General features: G+C 33.7%; 1 protein-coding gene across 1 annotated transcript in view; it reads right to left on the bottom strand.

The window, feature by feature from the left end:
• Positions 1-5,497: 5,497 nt before the first annotated feature.
• LOC110021222 (cleavage and polyadenylation specificity factor subunit 1-like) overlaps positions 5,498-17,284 on the bottom strand; it is a 75,185-nt gene continuing 63,398 nt past the window's right edge. The window contains exons 13-15 of the mRNA XM_020719632.1: positions 12,029-12,106; positions 6,003-6,217; positions 5,498-5,546 (exon numbers count right to left, since the gene is read on the bottom strand). Coding sequence (XP_020575291.1) covers positions 5,498-5,546; positions 6,003-6,217; positions 12,029-12,106 — 342 coding nt within the window. The remainder of the gene's footprint in view (positions 5,547-6,002; positions 6,218-12,028; positions 12,107-17,284) is intronic.

Below are 17,284 nucleotides of genomic sequence, written 5' to 3' on the forward strand. Positions count from 1 at the left end.
TGCAAACTATCAGACTAATGAGATCCATTTGGTCTCATTTTTCAAAAACTAAAACACACTACTTTCAAAACCCAAACTATATATCTTTTATATTTAAATTAAATCTCAAAAATTATTTTCATATATCATATTTTTCAAATAAATCTAAATCAATCTAATCGAAAAGAAAAATAAGTTGACCGACAAGCATGAATATGAAAGAATTGTGAAATGTAATGCATTGTTTACATAATTTACAACGATTTAGTTAGAGTGGTTCATCACTCACTAAATCATGATTCTACAAGTCAGGATGATTAATGATAAAAAATTAGTCTAGTCAAATTATCCGTTTCTGTCGCACCTCAGCCGAACCTTATAGAGGGGTCAGTTGAGGTGTGACAGAAAGTGATCAAAACATGATTATTGGGTGAAAAGAATGATTGAAGCGCCTTGGAATTAGAAGTAAGAGATCAAATATAAATTGATTTATACATTGTTGCAGGTTGATGAATTTAGGGTAGGAACCCATACGACGTAAAGTATCATGCATGCACGATAAAATTATTATATGACAAATTACATTTGAATAATAATTGTCCTCAATACAAATAAACATGTCTGAAGAAGAATAAAAAACTACATAATGCAGAGCAAGAACTAAAAAAATTTTGAAAAAATGAAAAGCAGAACCACACAAAAGAGAACACCAGAGCTACTGAGTTACAGAGCATAGTGCAATTGATATCACAAGTGGTCGAAAAACTAGATGTTATCAAAACATCATCCACTAGTACAAGGCCCAGATTTGATATTGGGGAAGAAATTGATCAAAACTTGAAGATATTTCAATCTTTCAAGCCACATGCATTCAAGGGTGCTAGTGACTCTACAGTTATTGGAGATCGAAAAAATTTTGGATTGTATGATTTGTTCGAAAAACAAAAAAAGTGGAGTTAGCTACTTTCAAGCTAGAAGGTGAAGCAAAGAGATGTTGGCAGGTGTAAACATAGAGAAAAATTTTAGCTGAAACCTCATCCACAGATTCAGTGGGATGAGTTTGTTAACGTCTTCAAAGATTGATTTATTTCACCATCAGCCAGATTAGCGTTGCAAGTCATTCTTCAATTTGACTCAGGGGTCCAAGAAAGTTACGCACTACGAAACAGAATTCACTTCTCTTTCCAGATATGCACCTCACTATGTCAGTATCAAAGAGAAAAAATGTTACAAATTTCTACATGGTTTTAGAAATCAATTGAAGTTGACATTGGTGTCGTTTGCATAAGTGATTTCGACGTGTTAGTTGAAAGATTCGGAAGAATAGAAAATGAATTAACTTTGGCAATCAGCAATGGCAACCACAAATAAACAAACGAAAGGATTTTGGCAAAGGAGAATACTTTAAAAGAAATAAAATTAAACCAGAAAATAAGCAGAGGCAGTCTCACGTAGAAAAGACCATTTGTGAAAAGTGTGTTAAAAGACATTTGTGGTAGTATTTGATTGATTCAGGAAAGTGCTAATATGAACAACCAGTGAATATTCAAATGAATTCTCTGCAACAAAAGAAAAGAGACACCTAACCACTAACAATTCAAGGATAGGGACAACCTAGGAAATTTGTGGAATACAGTCAGCACAACAAATCTCAATTTTTAGGAAAGCCTTCTACTAAAGCAAAGGGTTCAACTTCAGAACGCAAAATTGAGCAACCAGTAAAAACCCGAATTTTACAATTACGCCTCAAGAAGCAAAAGAATCTGAAGTAGTTACAGGTACGCTTCTGATTCAAGATCAGTCTGGCCCTATTTTATTCGATCAGGTGCGTTGCATTTCTTTATATCTGATAAGTTTGTTGCTAGTTTACATGTTGATATTATACATTATACCTCAGTTTTGTGTGTTCTCATGCATTCGGGAAGTGGTTTTTATGTAAACTAAAAATGAGTTGTACATACTAATAATCAGTAAAATTAATTATCATACCAATTTAGACTTTTGATGTCATACTGGGGATGGATTGATTGGTAATTCATTTTTGCTACAATTAGATATTGTAAAAGGTGAGTAAAACTCAAACTGCCAGGTGAAAATTCATTATATATCGTATGTGATCAAAATGCAAAATTGTCCCTAATTAGTGCAGTGAAATTTGGTAAGTATTTGCGAGTTAAGAACTAGTATTTCTGGTCAAATTAGAAGTGTTGAATAAAGATATACAGGAATTGAAAAGCATTTCAATCGTTGAAGAATTTTTTGATATATTTTTTAAAGAATTGCTAGGGTTACCACCAGAACGAGAAGTTCAATTTGAAACTAACGTACAACTGGGAACATCTGCATTTTTGAAATCTTCGTATAAGATAGCTTCGAAGGAATTATAGCAGGTAAACTGTCAAATACAGGAACTGATAGATAAAGTTTTTATCAGGCTGAAAAAGTTATCATGAAGTGCTCCAATATTATTTGCCAATAAGAAGGATGGATTTATGTGGTTATATACATTAATCATATAAGTTTGAACAAAGTAACAATCAAGAACAAGTATCATTTACTTAGCATCGATGATCTATTTGATCAATTAGAATGTGTTATTGTATTTTCCAGAATTAATTTGAGATCGGGATATAGGGTTGTCAATTTGGCTCGTTGTTCGTGAACAGCTCGTGTTCGGCTCGTTAAGCAGCTCGTGTTCGGCTCGTTCGTTAAAAACGAGCCAAACACGAACAACAGTTTGTTCGCTCGAGTTCGGCTCGAAATGGCTCGAAAAAAAATATATATATAACTTCTTATATAACAATATATTACATATATTATTTATATAATAATATATTATATATATTTATGTCTAAGTTTAACTCATAACATCTCATGTGACAATGTGGTTAGTGTCTTCTTTTGTATAGGTTTGACCCAGGCTCGAATCCCACACTTAACATTTATTTTCCTTAATTTTAGTTTAACGAGCCAATTTCGAGCCGAACACGAGTCGAACACGAACACGAATATTTAAATCGAGTCGAACACGAACACACTGTTCACGAGACGATTTCGAACACGAGCTATTTCGAACGAGCCGAACACGAGCTCGCTCAAGCTCGGCTCCCTTACAGCCCCAGCCGCAAGCTCGCTCAAGCTCGGCTCGTTTACAGCCCTATCGGGATATCATCAGGTCATAGTCAAAAAGAAATATATAACTAAGACAGCTTTTGGTTTATATATGATCATTATGAATTCTTAGTTATGTATTTTTGCTTAACCAATGCTCCTGCTATATTTATGGACTTAATGAATTGAATTTTCAAACCTTATGTGAATCAATTTGTTATTATTTTTTTGACGATATTCTAATTTATTCAAGAATTGATGAGGATTATGCCAAGCATCCGAGGATAGTTTTGGAGCTGTTGAGGCAGAATCAAATGAATGTAAAATTTTTGAAATGTAAGCTTTACTTGTGAAATATTGTATTTTTGTGACACATTATCAATGAACAAGGAATCTCAATTGATTCTTAGAATGTGAAAGCAATTGTAAAAATGATCTACTCCAAAAAATAATACTGAGGTACACAGTTTCCATAGATTGGTTGAATATTACAAGAGGTTCGTAAAAGGATTTTCACATATAGTTATGCCTTTATTCAAAATTGATGAAGAAAGACATTCAGTTTCAGTGGAATGCAGAAAATGAGCACAGTTTTCAAAAGTTCAAAAAATATTTGACCACTTCAATTTCAACTATTCCATCAGGTACAGAAAAATTCCAGATTTTTAGTTACGCCTCGTTGTTGTAGTGTTTGCTTTTAAGAGTTTGCAACATTACATAGACAGCGTGAAATGTGAAGTTTATTGATCATCAGAGTCCGAACTACATTTTCACACAAATAGCTGAAATTGAGGCAAGAAAGATGGTTAGAACTAATCAAAGACTATGACTTGGACATACAATAATGTTCTGAGCAAATGTTGTTGTTGATACTTTGAGTCGTAAATTCACAGACAGTGCAAGTTGGATTATCACATAAGTCATAGTTGATTAAAGAAATTGATGTCTTGATTTTGGAAGTTAGAATACAAAGTAATATGGGATATTTATATCAATTGACATTGCAATCAACTTTGATAGATAGAATTATTAAGGCAGCTCAGAGAATTAGCAACGAATATCCGAAATTTTTTAAATTCAATCAGGAAAAAAGACTGATATGACAGTTAATAAAGATGGTGTAATTATAAAAAAACTGCAGTTATGGGTATTGTTTGACTCTGATTTAAGACAGAAAATTATGCATGAAGCTTATCATTCAAACTACACAATTCATTCAGGCAGCATAAAAATGTATAATGATTTAAAATTTGTATTCCAGTGGCCAGGTATGAAAAAAGATGTTGCTCGATATATATCTCAAAGTTAGTCTTGTCAGATTGTAAAGGATTGGCATCAGAAACCCAGCTGATTGCTTCAATCATTGCCTATATTTGAATGGAAATAGGAGGAAATTGTTATGGATTTTGCTATGAGATTTCCTCAATCCAGACAAGTCCACGACAATATTTGGGTTATTATTAACATATTAACAAAGTCAGCTCACATTTTGCTAATTAAACAGACATTTTTAGTTGAAAAGTTGGTCAGATTGTATGTAAAAAAATTATTAGATTACATAAAATTCCAAAAGTCATCATTTCTCAAAGGGACAAAAGATTCATGTCCAGGTTATGGAAATGCATTCAGCAAGGTTTGGATACACAGTTACATTTTAGCACAGAATTTCATTCACAAACCGATGGACAATCGGAAAGGACAATTCATGTATTGAATGATTTGTTGCGGCTTTGAATTCTCAACTTTAGAGGCAGCTGGGAAAATCACATTCTAATGATGGAGTTAATCTACAATAATAATTATCAATCCAATTTCAAATTGGCTCGGCTTTGAATTCTCAACTTCGGAGGCAGTTGGGAAAATCACATTCTAATGATGGAGTTAATCTACAACAACAGTTATCAATCTAATTTCAAATTGGCTCCTTATAAAGCACTATATGGCAGAAAATGCAGAACTCCATTAAATTGGGATGAAGTAGGTGAATGTCAAATGCTATGTCTTAATTTAGTTGATGAAGCTACAAAGAAAATTAGATTAATCAAAGACAGATTGAAAATCGTTCAGGATCAACAACAGAAATATTACGATATAAAGCACAAAACATAAGAATTTTAAATCAGAGATTTTGTATTTTATTTTTGAAAGTGAGGCCAATGAAAGGTACAACCAGATATCGTAAGGGAAACAAATTGAGTCCACCTTTTTGAAATTATAGAAAGGATTGGCTATGTTGCTTATAGATTAGCATTACCAGCGAATATATGAGATATTCATGATGCATTTCACATTTTAATGCTAACAAAATGGGTTTCAAACTCAGAATGAATGATTTCACATGAAGATATTGAAGTATAGAAAAATCAAACATATGTTGAAGAGCCTGAAAGCATTTTAAAAATTGATGCTAAGAAGCTAACAAATTCCCTTTGTCAAGATCAAGTGGAAGCACAGGCCTGAAAAAGAAGCCACATGGCAAAAAGAAGAAATGACACAAAATTATTCCTCTTCAAAGTCGGAAAAGATAAAAAGGGTAGAGGGTAGAGCGATAACACCCAAACCTGAGATACCAATAAAAATTCGACAAATTTTAAAAGTACCCAAATTTCGTATCCCCAAAAATTTAACCAAATTATTTTTATAAAATTTTATACATGAAATCGATCAATTCATGTATAGCATTATATATTAATTATGTTTGGATTAGGAGTTATAAAATTCTAAAGTTACGAGTAAAATCATATTAATTAAACCTTCATTTCCTCGCTAATCCGACCTCTTTACTTTTCATGGCTGAACTTACGACACTTTCGAGCACATGCAGCAGTTGGATGAGATCCAAAAGCTATGATATTTTGTGATTTTACTTAAATACCGCACTCCCATTCCTCTATCTCTCTTCACTCACTCACCTGGAAAGATTCTCACATGGCAGAAAGGATTTGTAATCCTTCACTGTGGCAAAGGGACGAGTGGAATATAAGAAAGTTGTAGAGTTCTGCACTTTCTCATCACCTCTTCTGTAATCTTCTTCCCTTGGGGTATGCAACCTGTGCAGTGTAGCAAAGTCGTGCGAACCAGGCGCATAAAACTTTTGTAGGCAGCATCTCATGTCACACCCGACCCACTGTTTAAAATTAACTAAGGTCGGAACTCTGGTCAGACAATATTAACATTTCATTTTACTTTCCATAAATTTTTAGAGAATTTCAATATATAAAAAAGCTAACAATCCACAAAATGCAATAAAATCAAGAAACAACATAATCTGAAAATCACAACTAAAACCAATACTAAACAATATATGAAGGAAACAATAAATAGAAACTACAAACACAACATCACTAGTATCTATCAACTACAGTCATTTTCTTGTAAATCAAATCTCTCATACCAGACATATCAACTTAAAGGTTTTCTTCTCCTAAAATAAAACTTTAATTTCAACTGTAAGTTTGACTTAGTGAATAATTATAATCTCTATATGCATTAAATTATGTCGTTTATCCTATGCATAAATGACCAAATTGAAATGTAGCTAACACTTTATTAAACCTTGAACTTTCACTTTAATTTTATTTCTTCTTGTTTCACTTTAAGTATTTTCTATTTTAACATCATTAATAGTCATAACAGAATTACCATCATACCCAAAGATATCCTTAAAAATGTGTCTGAAGACACCCAAAAGTTGTATACGAATGCACGCTCAAAATATACTTGAAATGTACCCTCAAATTGCATCTGAAAATACACTTTTACCACTTCCTTTAAAGTGCACGAGTACGTTGTATCCCCTGTCAGTATCATCTGGGAGTAATCATGTATGACTTAAGCCTTTATTGCTTTCCTTTGATCGTCTCTTCGTTCAAACCATGGAATGACCGAGCGAGCGAGAGAGAGAGAGAGAGAGAGAGAGAGAGGAATTCTTGTGCGTGTCTTAACCGATTGAAAGAAGAAAGAAGAGGAAGGGAGCATGCTATGTCTTTGTGGTGCCCCAGTTGAGCGGAGAAGTCGTAGGAAGAAGAAGAAGAAAAGGAGGGAGGCGAGTAAGCCATGTTCACGTGCAAGCAGAGGAAGAGAAGGAGGTGGTGGCATCAAGTGTTTACTGGAACGGGCCACAACCGACAATGCTTCGCCTTCGGGAGAGAAGGAAGAAAAGAGTTGAAACCGTGAGTTTTGCGTGCGATTGTTAGGGTTGTTGAGTCGTGCGAAGGAGGAGCAACAAGCCTTGTGTGCTCTGTTGGGAGAGACCAATCAGGATCGAAGGAGGGAGCTAGCGCAGTTGAGTATAGGCTGAAGGGGAAGATTGTCGGCTCTGTCCAAGGGAGAAGGCCAATCGAAACCTCGTGTGCTTAGGGCAGAGGAAAAGCCGAAAACCTTACAAGGTAAAATTTAAAATTTTAAAATAATTAATAATTTTTTTATGAACAATTAAATATGTGTTAAAAATATGTGGGTGTGTTTAATAATAATATTAATGAGAAGTTTTATTTGACATTTAGAGCTCTAACAAATAGTGAATTCATAATCGAATGAGAAATTGGAGTGTGCAAGTGAGGGGAGATCAATCTAAGCAACTTACAAGGTAAATATTAAAGTTATATTGTTATTAGAATAAATAATATAATTATTTAAATTAATGTTATTAAATTTTATGCAATCAGCAAGAGTATAGAAGGCTACTAAATTCTTGAATTTTGAGGAAAGCTAAGAATCTTAAACTCATAAAGGTTAGTGCTTTTTTAATCATTCCTATATATTTAAATATTTAAGTTTTTTCTTTTAGAATGAAATTCTAATAATTATATGCACATTTAATTAGTTTAGGTGCTATGACGTGAAGGGAAAGGTTGAATTTTTTTAGAAGTCTTTTCAAAACAAAGGTGAGTGATTATTTTTTTATGCATTAAATTAATATTTTAGTAAATGAATAATTATTTTATTAAATTGTTCAAAGTAATTGTTCCACTTATACATTGCATATTGAATATCTGAAATGACATAAGAGATAGAAGAAAAATAACTTACCTATGAAGGTACATTTTAAAGAATCTTAATTGATATGACATGTTAAGGATTAAGTCATACAAGATTACCCCAGATGATACTAGCAGATGTTGCGATGTACTCGTGCACGTTAAAGGTGTACCGTTGGGTACAATTTAAGGGAAACTTCGAGTATAACATGAGGGTAAGTAACTTCGGGTACATTTGAGGATAGATACATTTTTATGGTATTTTCGCGCACATTTTTAGAATACTTTCGGGCATGACGGTAATCCTGTTAAGATTATTAATGATGTTAAAATGGTAAACACATAAAGTGAAATGGAAAAAGAAATAATTAAAGTGAAAATTCAATGTTTTATAAAGTACTGAGCTGCTTTTTTTTTTTTTTGTCATTCATGCATAGCATAAGCAACAACAACAACAACAAAGCCTTAATCCCACTACATGGGATCGGCTACATGCATAGCATAAGCAACAAAATTTAATTCATACAAAGATTATAACTACTCACTAAGTCAAAACTTTATTTGAAATTAATATTTTCTTCATAAAAAGAAAAACTTTAGATTAATTTGTCTGGTATGAGAGCTTTAGTTTACAGGAAGAGGACTGCAGCTGATAGGTACTACTATGTTGTGTTTGTAGTTCTTTTTTACTGTTTCCTTCATATATTGTAAATTAATGGTTTGAGATTTGGTTTTTAGATTATGTTGTTATTTCTTGATGTTAAATTTTATTGCACCTTGTGAATAGTGGCTATTTTATATATTGAAAGTCTCTGAAAAAATTTGTAGAAAGTAAAATGAATAGTTAATAGCGTCGGACCACAGTTCTCGCCTTAGTTAATTCTAAGCATCGGGTCGAGTCGTGACATTTAAAACTTTGAGAATTAAATCAAATGGTATGAATCCTTCTTTCACGCTATTTGAGACTTTCATTTTGCTTCTTTACACTTTCCATTTAACGTTTGTCTCAATTTTATACACTTTTTTAGTTATTGTAGTTGTCAGAGGTGTTGAACTTATGTCGAAAGTGTTAAAAGAGGTCTACAATGTTCTGTAAAGGCTTAAGCACAAAATCAATGAAGATGAAGGGAGCTTTGAGGCATTAAGAAGAGTTGGTGAGAAAAATAAACAGTTTTGAAAGGGAAGGGCTTGTGTCGAGAAACTTGTTTGACGTCAGTTCTAGCAAATAAGTCAGGTTTTGGGTTAAATAAAGAGACGAGCTAGGATTTCATAAATTCCTACAAAGCTTATGAATTCCCATATTGTTTATAAGAAACGGCGAGCTCGACACGAGCATGAGAAAACTCCTCGTTAAGGCTACTCCGTCAAATCAGATAAAATAATCTTGTGTTAATTTAAAAAAATAACCTTCTGTAGGTTTTATGTGATTATGTATTCGACATAATTGCATTTAGATTTCTTGCATATTATATATAAATACCTGCTTGGAATGTATGAATCTAAGTTAACTTTTCTTATGATACATATGATGTTATGTTATTTTTTGATACATATAAACATGCATATAAAATTAATTGCTTGCAGGTATTCATTTTGTTATGATTCATGTCTGTGATATATGAAATGTTTAATTACAAGAATTATGTTTTATGAAACACCTATGAATGTTTGTTACAAGTATTATACTTTAAGAAATATCATAAGAAATGTTATGAGTAGATTATTACATGAGTGCTTCCAAGTATGCTATGCAGGGAGATGGGGTATTCTCAACTCCTGGTGTTCAGACAGCGACAAAATTCTTAAACTGTTTTTAACAGTTGGTGACAGAACGTAGAGAACCATTGGAATCAGCGGGACTATTGACTGTCGACCCATGATAACAAAACATGAAAATAGTTAATGCTTATACATTTTAGAAAAGACAATAATATGAAATGACACTTAATGAAATAATATTAGGTTGATTACATACGATAAACAACTTATGAACATGCTTTTGATTATACTAATGACTTTATGCATATGACAATACATGTTTACACAGTAGTCTTGATTTCTACATTATCTGCTTTTATTTTAAAGTTTATATGATTCTAGCATATCATGCTTTGTGCGGAAATGAACAGTCATATAGGGATGCACGTTTCTTTTCTATGTATAAAATTTTATTTCAACATTAATAATTTCTCTAAGTTGGTTGTTACTCACTCCATGTTATTATCTTCCAGATAGGTGCAAGAAATATCAGGGCAAGTACTCGAGTGTGATCTGTACAGTATTGCACTGTATAGTTTTGGGTAAGCATTTTATTTACATTGGATTTAGTAGCTTTGTATAGCTTACATGTTTTGATGTTATAATTTTCTACTCTTCCAAGTATGAATATAAAAAAATTATGAAACGCAACGCATTGTTTGTGACGCTTTAGTTAGACAACTTCATCCCTCTAGGTCCTGATTCTGCAAGTCAGGAGTATTGATGAGAATTTAGTCTAGCTAAATTGTCTGCCTTTATCACACCTCAGCCAACACTTAAAGGTGGGCCCGTTGGGGTGTGACAAACTCAGGCTAACCTCATGAGTCATTCATCGAGTTGGATCCAAATAGATCACAAGTCAACTTGAGTTAGTTATACCCCATATTCAAGTCTCCTTCGTGTGCAAGAATAAATACTACCTTGAGTAGAATACTTGAACCACAGTCCTTATCATCAAGTAAAGTCTCTTGGAGCTAATCGAAGCTTGCGAAAAAATAAATAAATAAATAAACTAAACTAAACTAAAGCATAGAAACTATAATAACTTCAACTCTTTAGGAGGTAACTTGAATGAAATAGCTCATAATTGCTAAGAAAAATAACATTTGAAAGGCATCAGTCAATATCTCATCCATTAAAATTGAAAACCTATAAATGAAAACTCTAGAGAATATGATCACCGATCAAAAACTCAATTGTGAAAAATTATTTGATAAGAAATTATATTTCCATATGCATCATCATGACATAACTTCCAAGTCTCAAATCTAAAAATTATGTTGACATCATACAAAATATGATTAGCTCCAAGCATCATCATCATCATCTGATATGGAAACTGTTTGCATTTCATAATTTCTAGAATCTACTGCTCTAATGTAGTGTAACGCCTTTACTGGCCTCCAAAATTTATCTATCACAATTGATGATAGAAGTAACAAAAAGACGACTTTAACAATGTTAGCCTCATTTATTTAATTTAAATTCATTCCAGTTGAAATTTATAAATGTTCAGTAGTCTTTAAATTTGATTCGAGCCAAACCTATTAATATTAAAATTATTTATATTTTTTAATTCCTCATCCTAATTAATATGTGAGATATACACAGACAAAAAAAAAGTGACCCTATTGATTTTTGGTTGAATTTTCATTTTGAAATTAATTAAAATTCAAGCAATTGTCTAAGAACTATGAGTTTTAGATAAAGTTATAAGCCCTACTTGACATGATCTGTATAGCAAGCTCATGCAAACAAAATTTAGAAAGATATGATCGATTGCTCAAATATTAATCACACTAACATGAGTCTCGTACAAAGCATAATAAATTTTAAAGGATAGCCTCAAATTATTTAAAAAGACACGATAATTCAACATTTTAAATATATAAAATTATTCGTAAGAGTTTTCACTATAATCCAACAATATTAACCAGCTTAACCAACAATTAAACTTTTGAGGAAGCTCAAATATGCATCAAATCAAAAAATAATATAACAAAGAAAATTTGATAATTAATTTTAAATGGTATATCTATGGTTCTAACATGTTATATAATAAAAATAATTAATCTTTTGTTATTACGGATTAGAGAAACCTTAAGCCAAGTTAAATATAATGGTAAAATCATTATTTTTCTGGATGATCAAAACAGTACAATTATCTCAAAAATACATAAGAAAAGAGATAAACAAATTACCTCAGTTATCAAGTCAGGTCGAATCGAATTTTGCATCACACAAATAGCCCCATTCTTTCCATGACCAGAAGCGCACACCTAACAATAAACAGCAAAAATGGATGAAACTTCTTGAAAAATGTGAAATTCAACATCACAATGTCGACAACCATTAGAATGAACTTACAAGAATAATACACAACTAAAACAAGAGGAAAAGATAGAAAAACAGTATATGATAGAAAGAAAACAAAGAGACTAACATTCATATGCCAAAAAGTAGATATGTAAAATGTAAAGACCAGAGCTTTAGAAAATTTCTATCATAAAACAACTGATGGACAAAGATGGCATTCAAAACCTCTTACGAGCATTACGAGTTCCTAATAAATTCATTCGGATTGATGAAATCCTTGCTTCCTTCATTCAATTGATGAGTCAAGCCTCCATCCCTTAGACCGATTTGAGATCACCTTCAATGATGATTTCCTATCGTACATGAACTGTACATTTGCATTGCATTACAAAACCCTCGAGAACATTAACTGTGGGCCAAGCATTCCAAGTATTCTTCTCAGTTTGACTGCATTTTCATTTTGGAGACAATGTCCATGACATTTCTATGAAGCAACAAAAATTATCACCATTATGATTGGTTGGAGCCAAAGAACATGACAAAAGTCCTTGAATTTCTAGGACTCTCTATAGTGCTTTAGGATCCGTTTGGCGCAGCTTATCCATGCGTTCGGCGTTTTCGTAACGCCGAGGAAGCATTTGGTTAGTGCATTTTCGTAACGCGCATAAGGGTTTACGTTATAACACGAAGGATCGTTCGCCGCTCCCTTTACCCCGCGTTCCGTGTTTCCTCACAACTTATTACTCCTCAGCCCCTCGATCCCGTCTTCGTCGTTGCCCCAACTCTGCGATCAAACTCCCCTATTCTCGAACCTCGATCCCGTGCACCCCTCCCCTCTCCCATTTCCCATTTGGCCTTTAGGTGGTGAACAGGTCGTTAGGTGGTGGATCGAAAGTTGTGTGAAATTTCACAGGTATCCCTCTTATGCCTTATGGTTTTGCACAGCTCTTCTTCCCTGTAGAGAAATGATATGTGTGTGGTTGCCCGTGATGGTATAGGGGCGATGGAATTATGGTGAGTTGGGCAATGCTATTAGTGGGATGCGTTGGGAAATGCTATTAGTGGGAAGAAATTTTTTATCCTTCGTGTTCCAAGATTTTCTTCGTGCAATTTCTTCGTATTTAACTGTAGAGAAATTTTTTATCCTTCATATTACCGGTATCCTTCGTCTGAAATTTCGCAGGCTCTGAAAAACATGTTTCCTGTGAGAAGATGGTTGCCTGTGATGGTTAAAGTCATCACATAAATATGAAACTTTAGGTTTTAAATGAGTTTATTTCTCTTTTTAAAGGTCAGATGATGGTAATTTTGTTGTTATATGAAAGATTTGTGTGGTATAATGGGTTTTTAAGAAAAAATTTCAGGTATGCGAATATATAGGAATTGGCTTATATGCATGCAAATACCTCTTGGTTTTGGATAGTTTGGTTGAACGGTTGATGAAAATATTGTCCTACTCTATTTGTATGGTATGTTAGTGAGCATCACTTTTATTTAAGCATTACGCGAGAGGAATTTATAGCTGCAAGCTTCAACCATTGCTATTTGATTTGTACTGGGAGTTTTGTGGGGAATTGTCATGTATACCACACAATTCCTTTAAATATATCCAATTAGCATCTAAAGTTTCATATTTATGTGTATAAATATTAGATGTCACAAAGCTTTAATATATTTTAGAGGTGATGGAATTATGGTGCTGCTAGTGGAAAATAACTTCGCTTTAATATTCCAAGCAATTTATTGCCATTAATGAAGCATGAAAGCCAAGCATAGTTATGTCCCAAGTGAAAATGAATTGGTTGTGACTTTTCTACAGATGTTTATTGTTTTTCAATTTCTTGGGGGCAAAACTTCTGCTAGTGGAAAATAATTTACAAGAGAAGAGTTTTTTTAATTGCATTTTAGAAGAAAATGAATGTCATTTTATTTAGAAAAGAATGAATGCCGTTTTATTTCCCTGAGAGAGATGGGTTAAATTATTGAACTTCTCCCATGCAACATATATAGTACAGTAACGTTTGTTTTTGCACATGTAAATATATAAGAATTGGATGGTATGTATGTAATTGCAATGATTGCAGTTCTTATATAATGTGTGCTAGAAAATGGACCGACAACATTTTCTACTATCCCTTCTTCTCCATAGCCAACACTGACATTTGATGGCAATGTTCAAGACGTCTGTATCCTTGTATGGTTGGGAATGGAGATTATGAATCTCAATATCTGTGTGAGAATTTGAGAATTTGGCATGCCTGTACGCTTGTATGCTCGGGAATGGAGATTATGCATATGACATTGCAAGCATGGCATATGGTAACACCAAATTATTGCTTAGTAATTTAAACATATGATTAGTCCAAATGCTATTGCTTCTGACAGCGTAGGGTGCTTCTTCCTCGTAAATATTCCTTTCTGGAGCTCTACTATTTCTTCAACAGTGAGGCTTTAATGAAAATTCTTGAAATCTTACTTTTATGGCATGTTTGGGATTGGTAATTAGGGCTGTCAAAATGGCTCGTTGTTCGCGAATAGCTCGTGTTCGACTCGTTAAGAAGCTCGTATTCGACTCGTTAAGAAGCTCGTGTTCGACTCGTTAATTTTGTTCAATAAGTTAACGAGCCGAACACGAACTAAGATGTGTTCGTTCGTGTTCAGCTCGTTTTGGCTCGAAATACTACTCATCAAGTATATATATATATATATATATATATAAAGTATATATTAAGCAGTATTTTAAAAAAATCTAATTGACAACAAGGAACCCTTATTGTCTAATGGCTAAATGATTAGGGGTGTTAAAAGAACTCTTTGTTCGTGAACAGCTCGTGTTCGACTCGTTAAGCAAACAAGCCGAACATGAACACACTTTTTGAGCTCAAAATATAAACGAGCAGAACACAAACACACTTTTTGAGCTCGAAATATAAACGAGGCAAACACGAGCTGAGCATGGCTCGCTCGTGTTCGGCTCATTTACACCCCTATTGGTAATGATGTTGGATCTTGCTCTTTATTGTTGTGCAAGCTTTATAATCTGTGTTTTTTTCTGTGATGGTGGTGAAAGAATGTTGAGGAGTACATTGGCATGTGGAGATAATGGCCATGATGTGTTGCAAATTAGTGAAGCATTATTTTGTTTCATATGGTGTGATTATTTTCTGAATACACTAGGTACATATATGAAACATATATATAATTGAATGTTTTTGTGTTAGACATGCAAATCCATATGAACAATGTGATATGTTTGTAAATGTCGCCAATCACATATGTGAGCATTACTCAATACTTTAATATTAATATTAAAATTATATGTTATGTTGCTCTGTTTAACCGTCAATCCTTCATATAGTTCCAACATGACTAAGACGAATGAAGGGGGTCCGTCATCTATGTGGGATAAGAAAGTTACAAATATTTTTTGCAATCTCTATATTACAGAAATTGAACTCGGTAATGGGCCAACCACGTGTTTCAACAAGAAAGGTTGGCAAAATATTGTAAAAATGTTCAAATAATTGACAGGAAGGGATTACGACGTGCTCAAATTCAAAAACAAATGGAATCAATTGAAGGAGTGGAAAATTTGGAAGGAGCTGAAACGTGAATCCACCGGGTTTGGTTGGGATCCCGTAAAACAAACAATTGATGCTCCTAATGAATGGTGGGTTGAGAAAATGGAGGTACTCACTACACTCTCATTTTGTACACTCTTATTTTTTTAGTTTTGTGACTAAGCTCCTCTCCTTCCATACAATGATACAGGACATGCCAACAGCAAAAAAATATAAGCAGTTCGGAATTGAGTTGGAGTTCGAAGAGAAACTGGACATCATGTTTAAGGGGGTTGTCGCGATGGGAAAGCATGCATTCAACCCAAGCGAGTTGGGGTTTACGGGAATACCAGATGACTTGTCACCTGAACAGGTTATAGCTGATGAAGAAAGGTCTGGTATTAACCAAAAGGAGATGGGGGAGTGGGAGTCAAGTTCCATGTCCAAGAGGCCCAGACTAGGTAGGAAGAAGAAAGAAAAGGACACCTTCGTGAAAAGCTCATTTTATCAACTGATTGATGCTTTCGCAACTCCGCCTCCTGCTGCTCCACCTGATAGCACCATCTTAGACTACATCGTAATTTTGGATGTAATTCCAAAAGTAATTGTCGATACACGTCTTAATGCAAAATGTGTAAAAAAACTTGAGGACTTTACTCGTAGGAAAATGTTCATGGTGCTGCGGCCCGAGCTGCGCATTGAGTATTTGTGTGTTCTAGTGGAAGAATGAGTATTTTTTATATTATGCTGGCAATAAGTTTTTCTTTTATGTATTTTGATCTCAGCACTATAACTTTTTTCCTGAACAATTTATGTAATTCCTTTTCTGATGCGTTGTACTCCTTGATGTTTCTACTATTTCATTTTTCTATCACCACTTATTCATAAATTATTTCTCCCCAATAGCTTTCTCCCTTCAGAATGGATCTACAACAAGAACGCTGTAAAAGAATGGCATGGGTTGCAGCTATTACGATATTATTGTTGGAGTACTACAGCTCCAGCATTGGACAGATTCCATGCATGACGTCATCCTATGTTTGGGACAAATGGGTGGGTGAGATGTTTGCTGGATCCGATAAGGTTCAGCAACATTTTTTGAATGACTGCGCCCTGTTGACTTCACTTTTGGTTGAGGTCTAGAAATTTCTTTAGTAGCCTAGGTCTAGCCATAGGACTTTCCTACTGACTAGTCTTAGAAAACTAGAAAAGGTACCCTCACCATTAGAAACTCAAAAATTCTTCTCTTTACTCAATTTGAAGTTCCACATATTGGTCCTAACCTCTAGCACTTAGTAGGTAAGACTACACCATGAATCCATTTTGTCCAACTACACCATGGTCTAATTTGGTCAATTTGACCATCTTTGAGCAAAACCCCCAATTTGGCCCGTAAAGGCTTAATTTAAGTCTAAAATCAAAATCCATCCAAATCCATTCAAATTAACCATCAAATCAACCTCAAAACAACTTTCATCTTTCATGAAAGTTGTTCATAATGATGTTTTACACCAAACACAACAATCAATTTGAGCTTAGCCCAAAGCTAGCTCAAGTTAGACTCAAATTTGACCCTTAAGG

This window comes from Phalaenopsis equestris, unplaced genomic scaffold (genome assembly GCF_001263595.1).
Source record: "Phalaenopsis equestris unplaced genomic scaffold, ASM126359v1 Scaffold000123, whole genome shotgun sequence".
NCBI classification, from domain to species: Eukaryota; Viridiplantae; Streptophyta; class Magnoliopsida; order Asparagales; family Orchidaceae; genus Phalaenopsis; species Phalaenopsis equestris.